This window comes from Cyanistes caeruleus, chromosome 11, assembly GCF_971803275.1.
Source record: "Cyanistes caeruleus chromosome 11, bCyaCae1.hap1.1, whole genome shotgun sequence".
Lineage (NCBI taxonomy): Eukaryota > Metazoa > Chordata > Aves > Passeriformes > Paridae > Cyanistes > Cyanistes caeruleus.
The window spans coordinates 5,440,518-5,457,266 of NC_141711.1; the positions used below are offsets into that span (position 1 = coordinate 5,440,518).

Genomic DNA, 16,749 nt, shown 5'->3' on the forward strand with positions numbered 1-16,749 from the left:
TTCCCAGAGAAATACATCCTATTACTGAGTGAAATACAAATTACTGAGTGATGTTGAGGAGAAGGTGTAATTACATGCACAATACAATATTTCCAATGAAATTTCAGAGCAGGCTTGAAAAAATGAATTTTCCAGGCATCATCAAGTTCACAATGTGGAAGAATGAATGTGAAAAAGAAATCATGACAGAGCTGCAGAAAAATAAAATAAATAAAATAAAATGAAACCTAACATTCATACCTGTATATCACTAAAGAAATAAGTGCATCTGATCAGATCAGATCAGATCAGATCAGGTGAAAGCAGTTGCAAGCACAAAGACTGGGGTACACCTGAGAAGAGCCACCAGTTCAGTCACAACAGGAAGGCTGACAGAAGTACTTCTTTATGATAAAAACATCTTTTTTCCAGAGTCCCTTGCAAGCAAAATGGAGCAGAAACATTCTCCCCACACTGTGTGGACAAGGGAGTGAGAAATGAAGCTGAGCCATCTATTACCCAGTTCTGTGATGGAGCTGTAAGTCACATCATAAGGTGAAAGGAAAGTGAAGCAGAGTCTGTGATAAACCTAAGGAACTGGCAGCATTTGTTAGATAAATGGAAGCAAGTGACAATAGACAACAAGCCAGGCTGTCTGGGAAAAGACTCTGTAGTTCTGTATTTTCAGGTGACAGAAAAGCACACCAAGATTTTTAAAGGCTTTTGTTCCCAGAACCACTGACATGTCACTAGGGAATGTCAGCAAATAAAGAAATAACACATTTTTATTGCAAAAAGATACACAGTGCAAAAGAAGGAAAAGAGATTTGCTATGAATATTCAGTCACTGGCTTACCTAACATTTCTGAGGCGTTGGTAATTGACCATTTCTGAATTGTTTCAGTGCCAAAAATGCATTTTGGGCACAGAACTGTGTGAAATGAGTTTTACAAAGAAAAATATTAGGAGCGCCTGAAAGACTGTTGGTCTGAGACAACCTCATATGACTTCACTTGAAGAGCAGCACTGGGGTAACATCTCTAAGATGTGTGGCTTTCCTCCAAAATTCATTGATTCCAGAAGTGCCAGAAAACTGGTCTTGAACAACAACTATGAGGAATGACATGATGGCAGTCCACAGCCCTCTCCTAAATAGAAAATACCAATTAAACACTGCCTTAATTTAGCGATCACCAAGAGTTATCTACTTATCAAATCAGATATATGCTCTATATTAGTTGTAAGCTATGTTTAACTAAAAGGATACAACAAAGGTGAAAGGGGTACACTTTTCTTTCTATTTTGGTGGATTACACAAGTATCATCTATGGGTATTTACTCAAGCCAGGATAGATCTGGCCTGTTGCTTCTAACATGAAACTCAGTACTATTCTCTCCCCCAAGGAATAAAAAAACCTCAGTGAAATTAAAATCTTGAGGCTGCATCATAAAATCAGACATGATGAGACAAGAACTCCAGCAATGCCTTATCAGCTGATGTCAGGAGCTGAAAAGGAAGCTGAATATTCTCTGAATGAGGCTCACATGCTTCATTCCAGAGAGACATCTTGCTATATTGCAAGGCATTGATAACTACCATCAACTCAACTAAAATCAGAACCTTAAAGAATTTTGATCTGCTGGATCTGAAAGCACTCTTAAGAACCTTGGCCATCTTAATAGCAGGCAGGAGCAAACTAAAAAATATGTCCATTTCTCCTTAGTACATCTTGCTATCAAATTTTTCCACATCTCAGAAACTTTTTACTGAGCTTATATAGCTTATTGTGGGAGTAATAGAATGAGTGAATAAAATAAAAGTATTCTATCTTCTGTGTCATTGAAATGCAATCAGATTTCCTCAAAGAAAAAGTGCCATACCATCTCCATCCTCAGCGTTAACATTCAGAACTTTCTCCCAGGTTTGCTTATCTGATAAAAAGCCTCTCCACCTGAAGCTTGATATTAATGCATAAATCCCAGAAATGTGTCTAGAAAAGTTCACACTATTCAACTAAAAAAACATTAAACAGAACATGAAGGGAGGATAAAACTCTTTCAGGTTAAAATATGATATCTATATTTCCTTTAGAAAGAATAACAACAAACCACAATCTCAAGGGAAATTGTAAATTCCCCAAGGAACAAACAAAAGAGCTGAAAACTTTAGAGATTTAAGATACTTGAATAAAATGGTTTTGCAAATTAAATATTCAGAATTCTGCTGTTTATTTAGCCTTCAATATTGTAATGATGTCAGACTACAGCCTGTAGATAAACAAGCAATGAACTGGAGACCTCTGGTCCTAAATATATCAGCTCCTTCTGCTTGAGTTTAACGACCAACCCTGGAGCTAAAAGTGGTAACAGCATATCATGTGTGGATTGGGACCTAGGAGGATAGGAAAAGGCACTGACTGCTGGCCAATAAACACTTAATCATGTCTATCCATCTCTCCCAGGGTTTTACTCTGCCGTCCATCACTGTACCATCCAAGAGCCTTCATGTAAAATCGATAGCAGTGGTGCAATCCCCAGAGGTGTCACAGAAACTCCAGCACTTCTCCTCCTCTGGGTGTTTGCATAGCCACAGAGTCACAGTCTGATTTTAATGAGACTGTTGATGAGTACTGTGTTAAGAAAACTTCCTGTAATCACACAAACATTGAACTATTCCTCCAAATATTGGTGCTAACAAAAAGAACCAGACTTACATACTACATCCTGTAGCTCAGTTTGAACACTTGATGAACAAATGATTTTGTTGTTTCTCCATCAGCTGCACCCCTTTCATCATTTAAAGAAAGGGAATAGACAAATTCACAACAGCTCTTAGGAAGGGCTGCCTCATTTCATAGAGGAAGTAGTTTGCTGTCTCCCCCATTTACAGCCTTTGTCAGTGCCAATCCCCTATTATTGTTACCATCCTCTTCTGTCATGCTGATGCCTGCACTTCATTTTTTAGCACACTCAAAACACCAGATCAGTTAGAAATAGACGTATTTACATATTCATATTCATTCAGTTCCATTTACTACCCCATGCAAGACTGAGGTTCAGTTGTGGTAACTGCAGAACAAGTAATATTTAAATACCATTCTGATTTTCTCCAGCATAAAACAAGTATAATGTTATTTCATTTCCCTGATTCTCCAAGTTGATTCCTTAGGAAATCGATAGAAATGCACTTCAGAATGAAAGCAGGCAAATAAATAGGCCCAAAAGTTTGTACCTAAAGCTCCCTCTCTTCTCAGTTCACTGAGAGGTGGCAGCAAAGTGCTCCTTTCCTCAGCTTCGGAGCTGCCACAGTTGCAAACAAGTATTTTGTGAACACATGAGCTAAATATCCTTTCAGATGGACGACTGAAAGCTTCATTAACAAGAGCAGATTTTCTTCAAGAGGTAGGATTTGTCTCTTTCTATTGCCACATTCAGGGAGCAGATAAACTCAACCACTGATGTATGAAAAACCCCCATGAGCTGCCCACGACTGGCACGGGGGCAGGCCAAGGTCAGTGACAAGGTACCCAAAGGAGAATTGTGCAGCATCACAGGAGATGCCTTTCACATTCTGACCTGGGAAACAAGCTATAATATATGGCTGGGTTGGCCAATGAATCACTCCAGACCTAGGAAGAATCACCACATACCCAACAATGCTCTGAATGTATTCTGTACATGCTACCATACACTGATATTTATATAGAACTGAACTAGGAGAAAGCATAAGGAATCCAAGCTTCCTACTGCCCACTCTGAAAACATGCCAACCCAGAAAATTGAACAGAAGTAATTTCTCCAATTCCACCTGATTGTACAGTTAAAAATTGAAGTAAGAGTTCTTTGAATACAGATGTCTTAATATGTTTTTTCTATTTTTGTTTTTTTTTAAATAGACACTATTTGATGGTTGATTTCTTGCAACATCCTGAAAATGTCCTGACTAAAAATATACTGGACTTGATTACTAAAGACATCAAGAAGGAAAAGAAGTAATGGAATGCCAGTGTCTTGCCATGAATCTTGGATTTTCATTGACAATAAAGTATAACATGTGCCACTAAGGCCATGAGGAAAGCTCATAGCTGAAGGGACCAGGAGAATTTACTGTGAACAGCTACACATTATACACATTATTTCAAGAATCTAATAAAGCCTAATTGGTTGAATATTAAGAGATTGAACAGCAACTCCTTTAAAGTCACTGTCTCCAAGCAAAAAGCTCATGTTTGCAATAAACCTTAGAGCAAAAGCTCTCAAATGTGGCTCTGGAGCTTTCAGGCTACTTCATCAAACCCTTCCAATAGCCAAGATTTCCATCTCTCATAGATCCTCCTCCTCTCTCAGCACAGAGCTAGTCCTTCTGTTCTCCTCTCTGTTATCCTGCTGAAGTCAAAGGATTCTGGGGAAAAAAAAAAAAGGTTTGAGATTGCTCCCACTGCAGCATCAGCAAAGGCAGATGGGGTTTGCATGCAGGCTGAGTTTGGACAGCCCACAGAGGCTGCAGGTGTGGACACAAAGTGCTCTCTGAGCAGCTGTTCTTCCTGGGGCTGGACACTTCAGTTACCCAGCAGAGATGAACAATGCTCTTTACTGCTGTGCTGAAGCAGAGAGAAGCTTTTTCTTAGCATTCCTTTCATTTATTTAAATGAATCTTCCTAATGAATTATTGTATGGGAATTGAAGCCTTACACCTCACAGGTTTAGCTTTGCTTTTTTTATGGTATGTACAATTGTCTGGTAATCATTTCTCTAACAAAATATTTTACAAGTTTCTATTACAGCTATTTTCTGAATACTTGTAAGGGCAACTAACAGGTTACATTTTCATTTCCTGGGCACACAGGAATGTCGGATATGGGAGGAGGAATCTTTGCTGGGTTTGCCTCTTAAAACTGCCACTAACCTATAGCAGTATTTTCTCACCCTCCTCTTCCCTCCCTTTGGGCAAAATGGTACCTCAAAGGCTCCTAGCTTTATGCAATGCTCTAAGCCTCCTCTTCCCCAGCTCCACACTCTCAAAATAGAGCGCTACAGCTGCCCCTATTTTTGTCTCTTCCTAAAAAGTTTTTTAAGATTTTTTCTTTACAGTATGTTTCAAAACTGCAGAAGGAATGACAGAAACCAGTAAAAACTTTACAGCATATCCCCTTCTCTCCCACTTCACACTCTCTAATCTCTGTAATTAGAAAGAAATTGTATTGCTTTTTGTTTTTCTCAGGCTTTCCAGAACAATTCAACTTTCAACAAAAATCATATTTGGAAATAGACTTATGTCCTAAACATAGAATTAAAATGTTCTAATGAAAGTTAAGTTGCACTCTTACCTACAGCATTCCCTACTGTGAAGGTTACTGTTTTAAAAGTCTGATTATAATGCACCATCTGCTTGGCTTCTTTACACTCACTTTATTCTTTATTGTGTGGTGTAATTAATGAGGCTTTCAGTATTATTTCCATAATAGCCGATGTTTTTCTTTATAAATGAGAAGCAATAGCTCCCTGATGAAAATTTCAGCTTACTTCAACAAATGAGAGGAACTGCCTTAAGAACTGGATGGTTGTTCAGGTGTCATTGCAGTAGCAGAGGTCTCAGCAGCACTGCAGCCACGGTGCTTTCAAACACTGTGACAATGAAATGATAGATGAGCAGGATGAAGTCAGGATGGCAACCTTGTCTGTAAAGGACAGTTGTCGTATGTGACTACTGTACACTTTGGAAGATAAGGAAAGAAATGAGACAAAATAATTGAATATCAAATCACTCTGTGAGTTTCTGCTTCATCTTTGTTTCATGGCTATGAAGTATATCACGAAAATAAGGACATGCTGCTGATGCCTTTTGACTAGGAGGACAATTCCTGCTGCCTCCCTTGTGTTTTTTTTTCTTTAAGTTGCAGACCATCCTGTCTTCATGGAGAATGATGGAGGTTTTTAGATATACAAACCCAGCATTCTTCACAAAACAAGCATGACAAGCAGGACCTCTGGTTTGGTTCCACATAGACAAGGGAGCAAAATGCCACATAACATGAACCAATCCCCGGCTTTCAGTTCCCAGATAAGCATGATGTCCTAAAAGGTCCTTTTTGTGGTTTTGGACTTTGTCTCTTTTCTTCAACTTTCAATAAACACCTCTCACTCTGCAGACCACAGCTGCACATATAAGACTTGTCATCTTGCCATTTAGTATTAGCTAAAGCCTAAGAGATAATCAGCTGAGGCTGAAATGACCTCTGATAGTTACCTTTCAAACACTTAACAACCTACCTTCAAAAACACATTTCTCCATCTGCTCATCAAGAAAAATGATTTCTGATGGTCTGTACTCACTGTTCATTCAGGACTGATTTTCTCATTTGGGTGGAATTTTATGGAGCTGATTTTCACTCTCTCAGGCTCTCTCAGGTTATTAAGACAGACCTGTTCACTCTGACAGCACAGATGCAACGGGGCATGACTGGGCTACATTAACAATTCTATACAATTTGATCTGTGCTATATGGAATTAATCTGTTCATGCCGGTTAGAAATCCCTGAATACTAGGTATACTGAAACTTCCTCACCATTTTGAATAAACTGGAGAAAACCTGAGGAATTAGGAAGGAAGATATTGAAAATTCCTAAGGAATTCAGCAGAAGGAAAATCTTAAATAATATTTAGCATATTTTTAATATAAATCTTCTACCAATAAAGGTCTCCACTAAATATATATATAGAGAGATATATATGCATGTACAGACACACACAAACATGTATCTTCTGTGCTTTAAATGTGCAAGAAATATTTGATTTATCACTTCTACTGGCCTCAAAGGAATGAGGCACTTCTGCAGGATACAGAGGTGACAAGTTTGCATTAGGCACCATGCCACTGCTGAGGCCTGTGCTTCTGATGTAAGACAGCATGAACTGAATTGCTGCTTCCAATGAGAGGTTAAAATAAAAAGTCATTGCTATTCTCCAGGAACTCTGGACAAGAGATGAATTAATTCCCAAGACTATTCATTGTCTGCTTATTGACTGGCATGCATATTTTTATGCTGTATCACAAGATCATACTTAGCATTAAAGCTAAGTGATTAATTCATAACAATTACTGCCTAATAAAGTCTTCTCTTCTTCACAGAAGACTGATGTATTTTCCAAATTCCTCAGTTATTTGTTGATCTGAAGTAATGAATTAATTGCAATAATTTTCTGTTTCATAGGGTGGCAATAGTCGTGCTCTCAGTTGAAACATGGCATGTGTCATACCAGGCATACATTATTGTTTTTCTTTCCTTGCTGGCAATATTAGATGCAATTATTGAATGAAACACGCACAAACCCTTACATAGATATAAATTTCATTGCAATTTGGGGGAGTATTCATTGGCAATATTAAAATTCTTTTAAATTCTTCCAGTTATAAATAAGACTTCATGACTTGAGCAATCCTACATTATGCACTCACATTAATGTCTGCAGGATGATTAGTAGTGGAGTTCTCTCCTTTGTAGAGAACTGAACCATGAACCATAGACACTGTAAAAACTGTGTTCCCAGAAACCAGCAGAGATAAGGAAGTTTATTCTCAGCATTTATCCTTTCAAACTTGGTTATTTGTTTTGAATCCTACTCCGGATTCCATCAAGTAAGCCTTGAGTAATAAAGGGATTCATTTCAGTATATAGCTCAACACTCATTATATACATTAAAAGTCTAAGGAAGCTAAATCCAAAGTGAATAAATAGTGATTTGCTCAGGATACTACACTTAAGATGCATGTTACCTCAAACATAAAATCATCACAGCCATTAAATGAGCTGTCCATGTAGATTTTCTGTTGTTTCCTTTAATTTTTATTACAGTGCACAGGATTTTAATCCTAAATTACTCTCAAAACAAATCATATATCTCCTATGGTACGTGTTGTTAATGATTTTGTCTTCACTGGTTTTCTAAAGAAAAAATTCAGCATTTTCTGAAGCACAGACTGGTAGCATAAAAATACCTCTTGGGGTAAAATTTTGATTGTAGACTTGCTTGTATGCACTAAAACATTCCCAGTGTTCCTAGAGAAACAGAATCATCAAAACACATTTATTAAGGACAAACAACATACACAGCAGAAGCTATACCTGCCAGTGCTATATTTAACAGCTAAGCGTGCAAATGCTACTTTGCTAAAACAGAGGGATACTAGAACTTGTTGCTTAGAGAAATTTTATTCCAATTTCTTTTGTGAGGCAGAATGAAGAAGAATTTTTTTAGGCTCTGCTATAGCCAAGCTGACTGTTAAAGCATTCCCATTTTGATCTTTATAACAAATGCATATTAATTAAAAATATAGTAATTCCTATACTATAAATGTACTTTTGTAGAGGTTATTAAAGGAATAGACCATGGGTAAGTTCTTTTTGATACTTCCTAGCTCTAATAATATAAAAAATTATAACAGTAGAAATAATAGAAAAAAGCTTTATATTATGATTTCCCAAAGAATGGAAATAATGATGTGTATATGTGTCACACACATAAGACTTGAAGATGAGATAATCTATGTCCATTTCCATGAGTTTATGAAGATATTTAGCTGTATGTTGTAACGTAAGCAAACATTTTGGAGATATTCTGCTTACAGGCTAAAGAAAGTTTTACAGAAATTATGTCAATAAATGATATGGCTTCTTTTACTGAACAAAATGCATCTATATAGAAGGCAAGCATGAGGCTTTACTCTCCCTACTCATCTGTTCATATAGATACTGTCCCCTGAGGATACAGACTTTACTCTTTTCCCATTTTCTCTTTGAATTTCCATAAAATTTGCAAACACCATTCAAAGAGTAAATACTAATGCAGCTGCTTTACAAACCTCTGTAGGGGAGGTGATGCTTGCAAATGTAGTTGGAATTCTGTAAAAATATTTAGGTTATATGGTCACAAAACTATTTACAGTCCACCATAGGTACGATCAGTTCTTAGTCAATTATATTTAATGTTTTCACCAGGTTCCTAAAGGCTCCCTGCATGTAATTTCAAGGGATCTCAGGAAGAGTCATTGTCTGTTTTTTCTACTCCAGGAACTTATATTTTGACTACAATTCAATTTTTGAAGAATTTATACATTAGCTGGGAATTTGTACATTAACTAGCAAAAGAGACACCTGGAAGCAGCTCTTGCCAGTCCCATGTGCCAGAAGTTTGCTATTGCTGGTAGTTTTATCCTAAAGGGAGCAGATTACAAAACAAATCAGCACAGTCTCGTCGTCTGTGTGACTGCATTTGTAGGTATTTTCCTTCTTCTCCCAGCTGGTCTGAGAGATGACACCGTACAACATAAGAAAACCAGAAAAAAAATTTACAATTTTTGGCCTTTTTATATAGAGGCACTGAGATCTTCTCAAAGCAGTGGTGATGAAGTCTGCCTGCAGTTGTGACTGCACAGCCTGGCTCCATCAGCTGTAACTGCTCTTGTCACCAGTTAAGGTAAAAAATCCTCCTTTATTTTACACACTTGTAAATGTCCAAATATGCTGTCTGGACAACAAAGCAGTGAGCATATGCACCAAACACCATAGTAACTGTTGTCACCCTGCTTTATGTTTAGGCAGTTCAGTTTCCCCTGGTGGTGCATTCAGGTTTTGTTACAAGCGTTTTCACACAGCGCTGCACTTCTTTGTTAGGCTCTTCAGAAAGGTTATGGTTTTTATAAACTTCCATGATCAGTGAACCACTTGCTGGTGTCCAACCAATTGTAATGAAAGTGAAATCTGCCTCCATGACAAAAGATTTTATTGAAATAGGAAAACACGGGAAGCAATCTACAAAATCCACAGAAATAATACCCTATGACCCCAAACTAGGTAGCATAGTAAACTTCTTTTAGATCAATACTTCATTTGGCAGAAAAATCAATTTCCCTGCCTCTGCAATCCATAAAATTCATCAGGAAAAAATTACCCCTCACATATTAGCAGCCCTTTCACCTTACTGGTTTGGAAATTAATTACAATAGACAATTTCAAACCCTGTAACAGGTTGAGGCAACAAGGTGTTTTGCAACCTGTGAATTAAAACATGGATTAGCAGGGATAGGAACACCTATAGCTTTCCTGATTTGCCCAGCCTCCCTTTGGTAGGGGCAAACACTGCTCTTTTACCTTCAGCTTTCCAAAAGGTCAAGCAGTAACCAGGTTTCATTCCTGGAAAATGCTCACCTGTTTGCAGATAACTGTGCAGGTCACACAGAACACCCTAAAACAAAGCTTTTTCTATCAGCACCCAAGTAATTTCTCTTATGGCCATGAAATCTTGCCTTTATTCTTCCATATAGGAATTGCACCCCGGCTGGGAAAGATTTAAAGAGCTTTACTGCAAGGCTCTCGTGGAATTCACACATTCCTACCAGTCAGCATGGTGGATGTAGAGATGTAGAGGTTCCACATTTGACTGCTTTGGCAAACTCTTAATCTGGGAACTTTTCTGAACACTCTAGAGAGCTCTCTGATAGGAATGTTTCTAAATATAATGGCTTGCTGCTAGATGTTTTTAAATACAATGTACAGAAGATTATTGATCTATTCAAGATTTTGCTTCATATTTAATAAATCTGATTTATTTTTAGAATGTTTTTCTACATAATAAACTGAGTTGCTCAGCAGACACAACAGAGGCTGTCTTTCCATTAAGTCACTGTTTTGCTGCTACTCTAACGCACATTCCTTCCCCCAAGCAAGTTTAGCTTTGGTTTGTTTTTTTTTTAAGACTTTTAGACATTTCTTTCCTGAATTTAGATTCACTGTATTTTTTAGAGAATTCAAAGTCTTCGTAAGGATATAGTGACATCTTATCAAAGAGGTCCAGACTCTGAGAGGTTGTTTTCACTGTATGCCACTGCTCAGATCTTTACACTTTTTGTATTCACAGTCCTGTATCGTTTCTGACAGAAGCTCAATAAAATCGTCTTTCTACTCTCAATATCAGGGTTCTCAGCGTTGTTGGAACTGAGTGTTATAGACCTCCACTCTATCTCTACTGAGAAACCTGAACTCCCCTGTCTGCCTCATTATACAGCAGGACACTGGCAAGCGGTAGAAGTAGCTTTCCTGTAAACTGATGCATCACTTCCATTGTTTTCAGCCTATTAATTTATGTCATAATTCCTGAAAGTTTTGTTTTTACACAGTCAGGTGGTCAGATATCAAAAAAGGTGGAGCATTGTTGTAACTATTGCTACACCTGGTGTTGCCTTTCTTGCTATAAATCTTTTTAAAGTTGGTTATTCCATTACTCTTTTTCTTTATTCCATGTTATTATTTAAAGTTTTCCCTGTTTTAGACACTTCTTTTCACTTTTCAAGTCACAGTTATCACAGTGTTAAAATGCAGCACCCTGGCTTCCCACAGCATTGAGCAGAAGCTGCAAAGACTGTTTTAAGGCTTCACTCGGTTCCTTCACTCTGAGCCACATACAAGTTCCACTATGTACAACAGAGGTGCAGACAATCTGAAAATGAAAAGGGCAAACTGATACTTACATACACAGCCTGGTGATGCAGCAGCACACAGAGCTCCTGTGTTACTGCAGACTGAGAAACCAGGATGTTTGATCCTACCTAGCCAAAACCATCCCATCCTGTTTCCTTCCAGGATACCTTCCAGTATATTTCAATAATGTTCTGATGAATGGAAATTTTGTGGCTGTATGCAATGACTGAACTTGGTGACCTAGGAGGCAATTTACAATTCTCATACACTATTTTTCATTCCTTATCTTCTTTTTAGACCTAAACATTGTTACTTTTTTTGCTTGTTACCCTTCCTCCACCCATTGGTGTATTTATCATTTACTATAAATTTGTCTTTTTGTTTTAACATTTGAACAGAGAAAGGGAATGGGAAACAGAGGAGGACTGGGAGAGCATCATAATTTGAGAGGTGCTTGAGCATCAGGACTCATGCTCTGCAGTGGCACTCTCAGACTCACCCTATGATCTTGTTTCCTGCTCCTCAGCCACCTACAGTGGGATTATTTTAGTGAGTTTGCTGCAGCTTTATTACTCTCACTTGTCATTCCTGGGAATGCTGTGTGTGGGGTATCTTTCAAATAAACTTTTTCATTATAAACTTATTCCCTATGAAATCTATGTGAATATGAAGCTCAAGTTCTGTAGTTAACATAAGAACAATTACAGGGCAATGTGCAGATGAGGAAATGCCTTTCAGCCCACTGGTTCCAGAACTCTGAAATGAAACTACAACCCATCAAAACCCAGCTTAAGCAACCCATTATAAAACAGAAAAAAACAATGGTTTGGGAGGTAATCTCCACAGATGAGAAAATGAATATATAATGTCATTGCAAAAACACTTAAAATTGTGTTTTACCTGTGATAAGGTGACTTTTTTTTGTCTTTAAATGTTTTCACTTGAACACTATCAACCATTTAGCCTTAATGATAACTTCTAAAGAGGTATAAACCTTACACAATGTTCTTTTCAAGCTTAATTGCAAAACCATCACTGGTTGTTTTGCATTAAATAGACCACTGCTAAAAACTTAGCTACAATCTAACCTTTTGTTTATCCTGGGAAGATAGAACAGCAGCACACTCAAATGCTGCATATCCATGAAAGATAGAGAGAGCAATGTCTGGAAGTTTAGAAGGAATGACCTTTGAAGCCAGCCTTTCCCTCTATCCTTTTTTATTTAGCACTTCACTTCCCTCCCCTCCTTATTTGTGAGGATGGTGTGTTGAGACTACTCCTCAGCTGTTCCCAAATTCCTGCATTTCAAGCGTGTTTCCCAACAATTATTCATAATTTGTTCTTCCTCTCACATACCAACACATCTTGTACTCCATGATTCAAAAATTCTGGCTCTTGCTTGCTCTAATTGCTTCAGAGACCCATTTCATCTAAATTTTCTTTGGTTCACACATGCATAGAAGGAAACTGTAGGTGAAGACAATGAATCTCTCTGTCTTTTCTCCTCATACTTTAAAGGTCAGGTATGTTCTGCAACAGAGATACAAAAATAATATCATGTCTTGGTGAATACGCCACATTGTGCATTTGCACTGTGGCTTTCCACTAAATCTAAACAATAAAAAAATATAGTAAAGCAGGTTCTGCATTATTTATATTAAGCAGTGAAAATGCTCCTCCATAGCATTAAATGATAGCCTTGCATGCAATTCACAGACATTATCTGAAAGCTTATATACCTGCTATATATATAAACCTAATGCAGACAGCCATAATAGTCTGTATGAATAGGGAACGCTGTGCTTACTGAACCACAGTCATGAAACTTAAAATGAAATTATAGTTCCTCCATCATAATACCTAAGTCAGTATATAATATTCTGAAAGAACAAGCACACAGTAGTACCTGGGTTAATACTGGTACCATACATTTTTGCTCAATGCTATCAAAAAATAGCATCTCCAGATTCTTTATTGAAACATATTACATTACTTAAATTGTCATGACAAAGACAAAAGTGTTCAATTTCAGACTTTTCTAGCACCTCAGTTTCTATGAAATTGCAGATTTTTTTCTCTATTAGACGTATAATTTATTTGTTGATTAAATTCCAATAAAGGAGTTGTTCAGTCCCGATTTTTTAAAAAACACATTTGGGAGTGTAAGTTCTAAGCCCTGACAGGAGCAGTTTCCTTTGTTCCCATTCACATCCTGGACTGGAAGATGGGGATTTAAGTGTTTATCCAACTATTTCATCATAAACCACTGAATAAATAATGTTCAGCATAAATAATGCCTCCATATAGTGCTAACTCTGCATGCTTCAATACAGGTGAATTTAATATGAACTGTTGTAAAATTGCAAGGGTACCTCAGCCACCACTCAATTTTAGCTTTTTTTTTTAAAAAACTATGATTGTAAATGGACAATTTGTGTGAACTATTTGGTTAACTCTCTATTACTCATAGGTGGATTATCCAAAGTGTGCACTAGACAGAAACAGATAAGGAAATGCCCTACAGGGGCATATAGAGAGTGTATCTGTAAAGAGTAGGCCATCTGAGTGTTGAGTTTGCTTCAGACTGTAGACATGATACACGTGTGTCCTCACCAGCCCCAACATCATTCCTGATGGATGGAACAATTTGCACAAATCTGGCTTCTGGGACTCACTTCCATGAACCCTCTGCTCAGACTGTGAACTTGTGTCAGATTCTAAATCCATGTGATGGACATAAAGTTACCAGGGCTCTGCTCTTCTGCTGAGTGGGCCTGAGTTTGGTGTCTCAGGTTTGGCATTAACTCACAGGTTTCACAGGATCATTTAGGCTGGAACAGATCACTGAGATATTCAAGTCCGATCTGTGACCATTTTGTCAAACAGACCACAGCACCAAGTGCCACATCCAGTCCTTTGTTAAAAACCTCCAGGGATGGTGACTCCACCGCTACCCTGGGCAGCTGATTCCAACACCCAACAACCCTTTCTGTGAAAAAAATCCTCCTAATGTTCAACCCGGCATTGAGAATTTCATCTGTGGATGAAAAACAGGGGCGTCTGGTGGAGATTAATGTGCCTATCCAGTCAGCTGGATCCCAGCAGGCCTTATTAGGGTTTATTAGCTTGGGTTAATTTTGTATTTCCTAATAAAAACCAAAAGACGTTTTAGTCATGAAAAAAGAAGTCAGAACAGCCTCCAGCAGTTCAAGGCTGGCACCTCACACTTCCCAGCCCCTGCACTCATCGCTGCCTGTGTGTTCCCAGGCGCTGCCTTCTCCACAGAGCCCTTCCCTGCTCTGCTCACCGCACTGGGCCCCAGTCCCAAACCCGGCTGGGCTGGGCACGGTCATCTCAAACACACTTTCATGGGATCACTGAATGGGTCAGGCCGGGAGGGACCACAGTGGCTCCTCTGGTCCAGCCTCCCTGCCCAAGCCGAGTCATCCCAGAGCACAGGGCACAGGATCGTGTCCAGACAGCCCTGGAGCATCTCCAGCGAGGCAGACTCCACAGCCTCCCTGGGCAATCTGCTCCCGAGATCGGCACAGCGAGCAATTTCTTCATGTCCAGGCAGAACTTCCTTCTGTCCATTGTGTCTTTGCCCTGTCGCTGCGCATCACCGAGCAGAGCCTTGTCCATCTTCTTCAAACATTTACACGGGTTTACGATGTTACACATTAACGACGTCCCCTCTCAGACGTCTCTTCTCGAGGCTGAACAGGCATAACTACCTGGGCCTTTGCTCGTCACAGAGATAACGCACTCACACGGGCCCTTAGCCGGCCCCACAGGCCGGGGGTCCCGCAGCCCCTCACGGCGCACCCCGCTCCCAGGGCCCCGCCCGGCCCCTCTCCGCCTCCGCCGGGGCTTCCGCCCGGGGCAGGGCGGGGACAGTGGCGAAGATGGCGGCGCCCTTGGCCGGGCAGGCGGGGGCCGTGCTGCGGGACCTGGCCCTGCGATCCGCCCGCCTGCGGGGCCCATTCCCGGTGAGTGAGCGAGCCCGGGCCGCGCCCCGCCGTCCCTGCTGCCGGCAGCCTCCGCCCCGCCCGCTGTGCCCGCCCGAGCCCCGCGGCCGTGCCTGGCGGCGGGAGGAACCTTTCTCCTCCCGCTGGCTGCGGCTGCTCGGGCCGCAGGATGCGGCCAGCCCGCATCCCCGGCGCTTGCGGGGTCGGGGCGAAGCCGGACGGAGCAAAGCTGACCGGGAGCGGCCGCTCCGAGCGCCTTGTTCCCCCCACAGCTGACAGAACTCTGAATTATTTCGGCAGCAGAGCTGGGTGACGCTGTGCGCGAAGTGATCGCGTTTGTCTGAACACGTCTCGGGTGGCAGCAGCGCGTTGGTTTGGCTCAGTGCGGCTGGCTGAGGTCAGGCTGAAGATGCTTGGTTGTGCTCCCCTGGGGAAATCGATCCCAGCACGGGATTCCCGGTGGTGCTGAACCTCAGCAGGGCGATGGGAAAGGCTAGATGAGCCCCTTGGAAGGGCTCAGGGGCTCTCTTGAGGTGTAGCAGGAGCTCATTATTCACCTCGACAAGCAGCCATGCCCTGGTAAAATGAGACACGCACATTTTAGACAGCCCTCGTGCCTTTGGCGACCAACTCTGTTATTTTACCTTTTCATCGTGAGCAGCTGCATGAGAATCTTAACTTTGGTCCACACTTCTGAGCATAAGTGTTTTCCCTGAAGCAAAAGCCCCTGGGGCAAACAAAGCGTGTTTGTGTCCAGTTCTCTCTGCAGGTGCCTCTGCTGGGGATGCTCCCGGCTGCAGGTGCAGGGCTGTGTGCAGGGGCTGTGGGGTAGAAGGTGGTGTTGGTGCTGAGCTTGTGTTGCACAACTGCTGCTGTGAGGTTTATCTTTTAACCTGAAGGAAGTTATCCACCTCGGTTGTAAATCTGCAATCTTTCATGCCCAGCTTTCCTATCTGAATGCTGGGTACAGTATTTGAGAAGTCAGTGCAGTTGATTTGTTGATTTAGCATTCGTCCATTTCATGTATACATGCATAAACAGGGCGATGGTGTGGATGTACACACCCAATGACATCTATATACATCCATTTATCTGTATATACATACAGATTTAATCTCAGTGTGTCAAGGCAATGCTGTCAGTCACAATGTTTGGGGAATATTCATTGTGTGTTTGACGATGTGTTCCTGCCATCAAGGCTTAGGTGAATCTGATCCTCCAGTAAGGAATTTGGAGGTAACATCCCTGTTCTTTTAGGGCTGCGATATGGAGAGTTTGGAAAGGCTGGAGTATGGAGCAATGTCTAAAAAGAATAATTTTGGTGAG

At 40.3% G+C, this 16,749-nt stretch overlaps 1 protein-coding gene and 1 long non-coding RNA gene across 3 annotated transcripts in view; one reads left to right on the plus strand and one right to left on the minus strand.

The window, feature by feature from the left end:
• Nucleotides 1-7,546: 7,546 nt before the first annotated feature.
• On the minus strand, nucleotides 7,547-15,283 carry LOC147650955 (uncharacterized). The gene is made up of 3 exons (XR_015274940.1): nucleotides 14,069-15,283; nucleotides 12,812-12,985; nucleotides 7,547-8,038 (listed from the first exon to the last, which is right to left on the minus strand). It is a non-coding gene; the product is annotated as an uncharacterized LOC147650955 (long non-coding RNA).
• SUCLG2 (succinate-CoA ligase GDP-forming subunit beta) overlaps nucleotides 15,270-16,749 on the plus strand; it is a 109,707-nt gene continuing 108,227 nt past the window's right edge. Inside the window, exon 1 of one of the 2 annotated variants that reach the window (XM_086845807.1) lies at nucleotides 15,270-15,444. In XM_086845807.1, the coding sequence (XP_086701933.1) occupies nucleotides 15,361-15,444 (84 nt within the window). In that variant the 5' untranslated portion in view covers nucleotides 15,270-15,360. The remainder of the gene's footprint in view (nucleotides 15,445-16,749) is intronic. The other variant, XM_086845806.1, reaches the window with a different exon arrangement.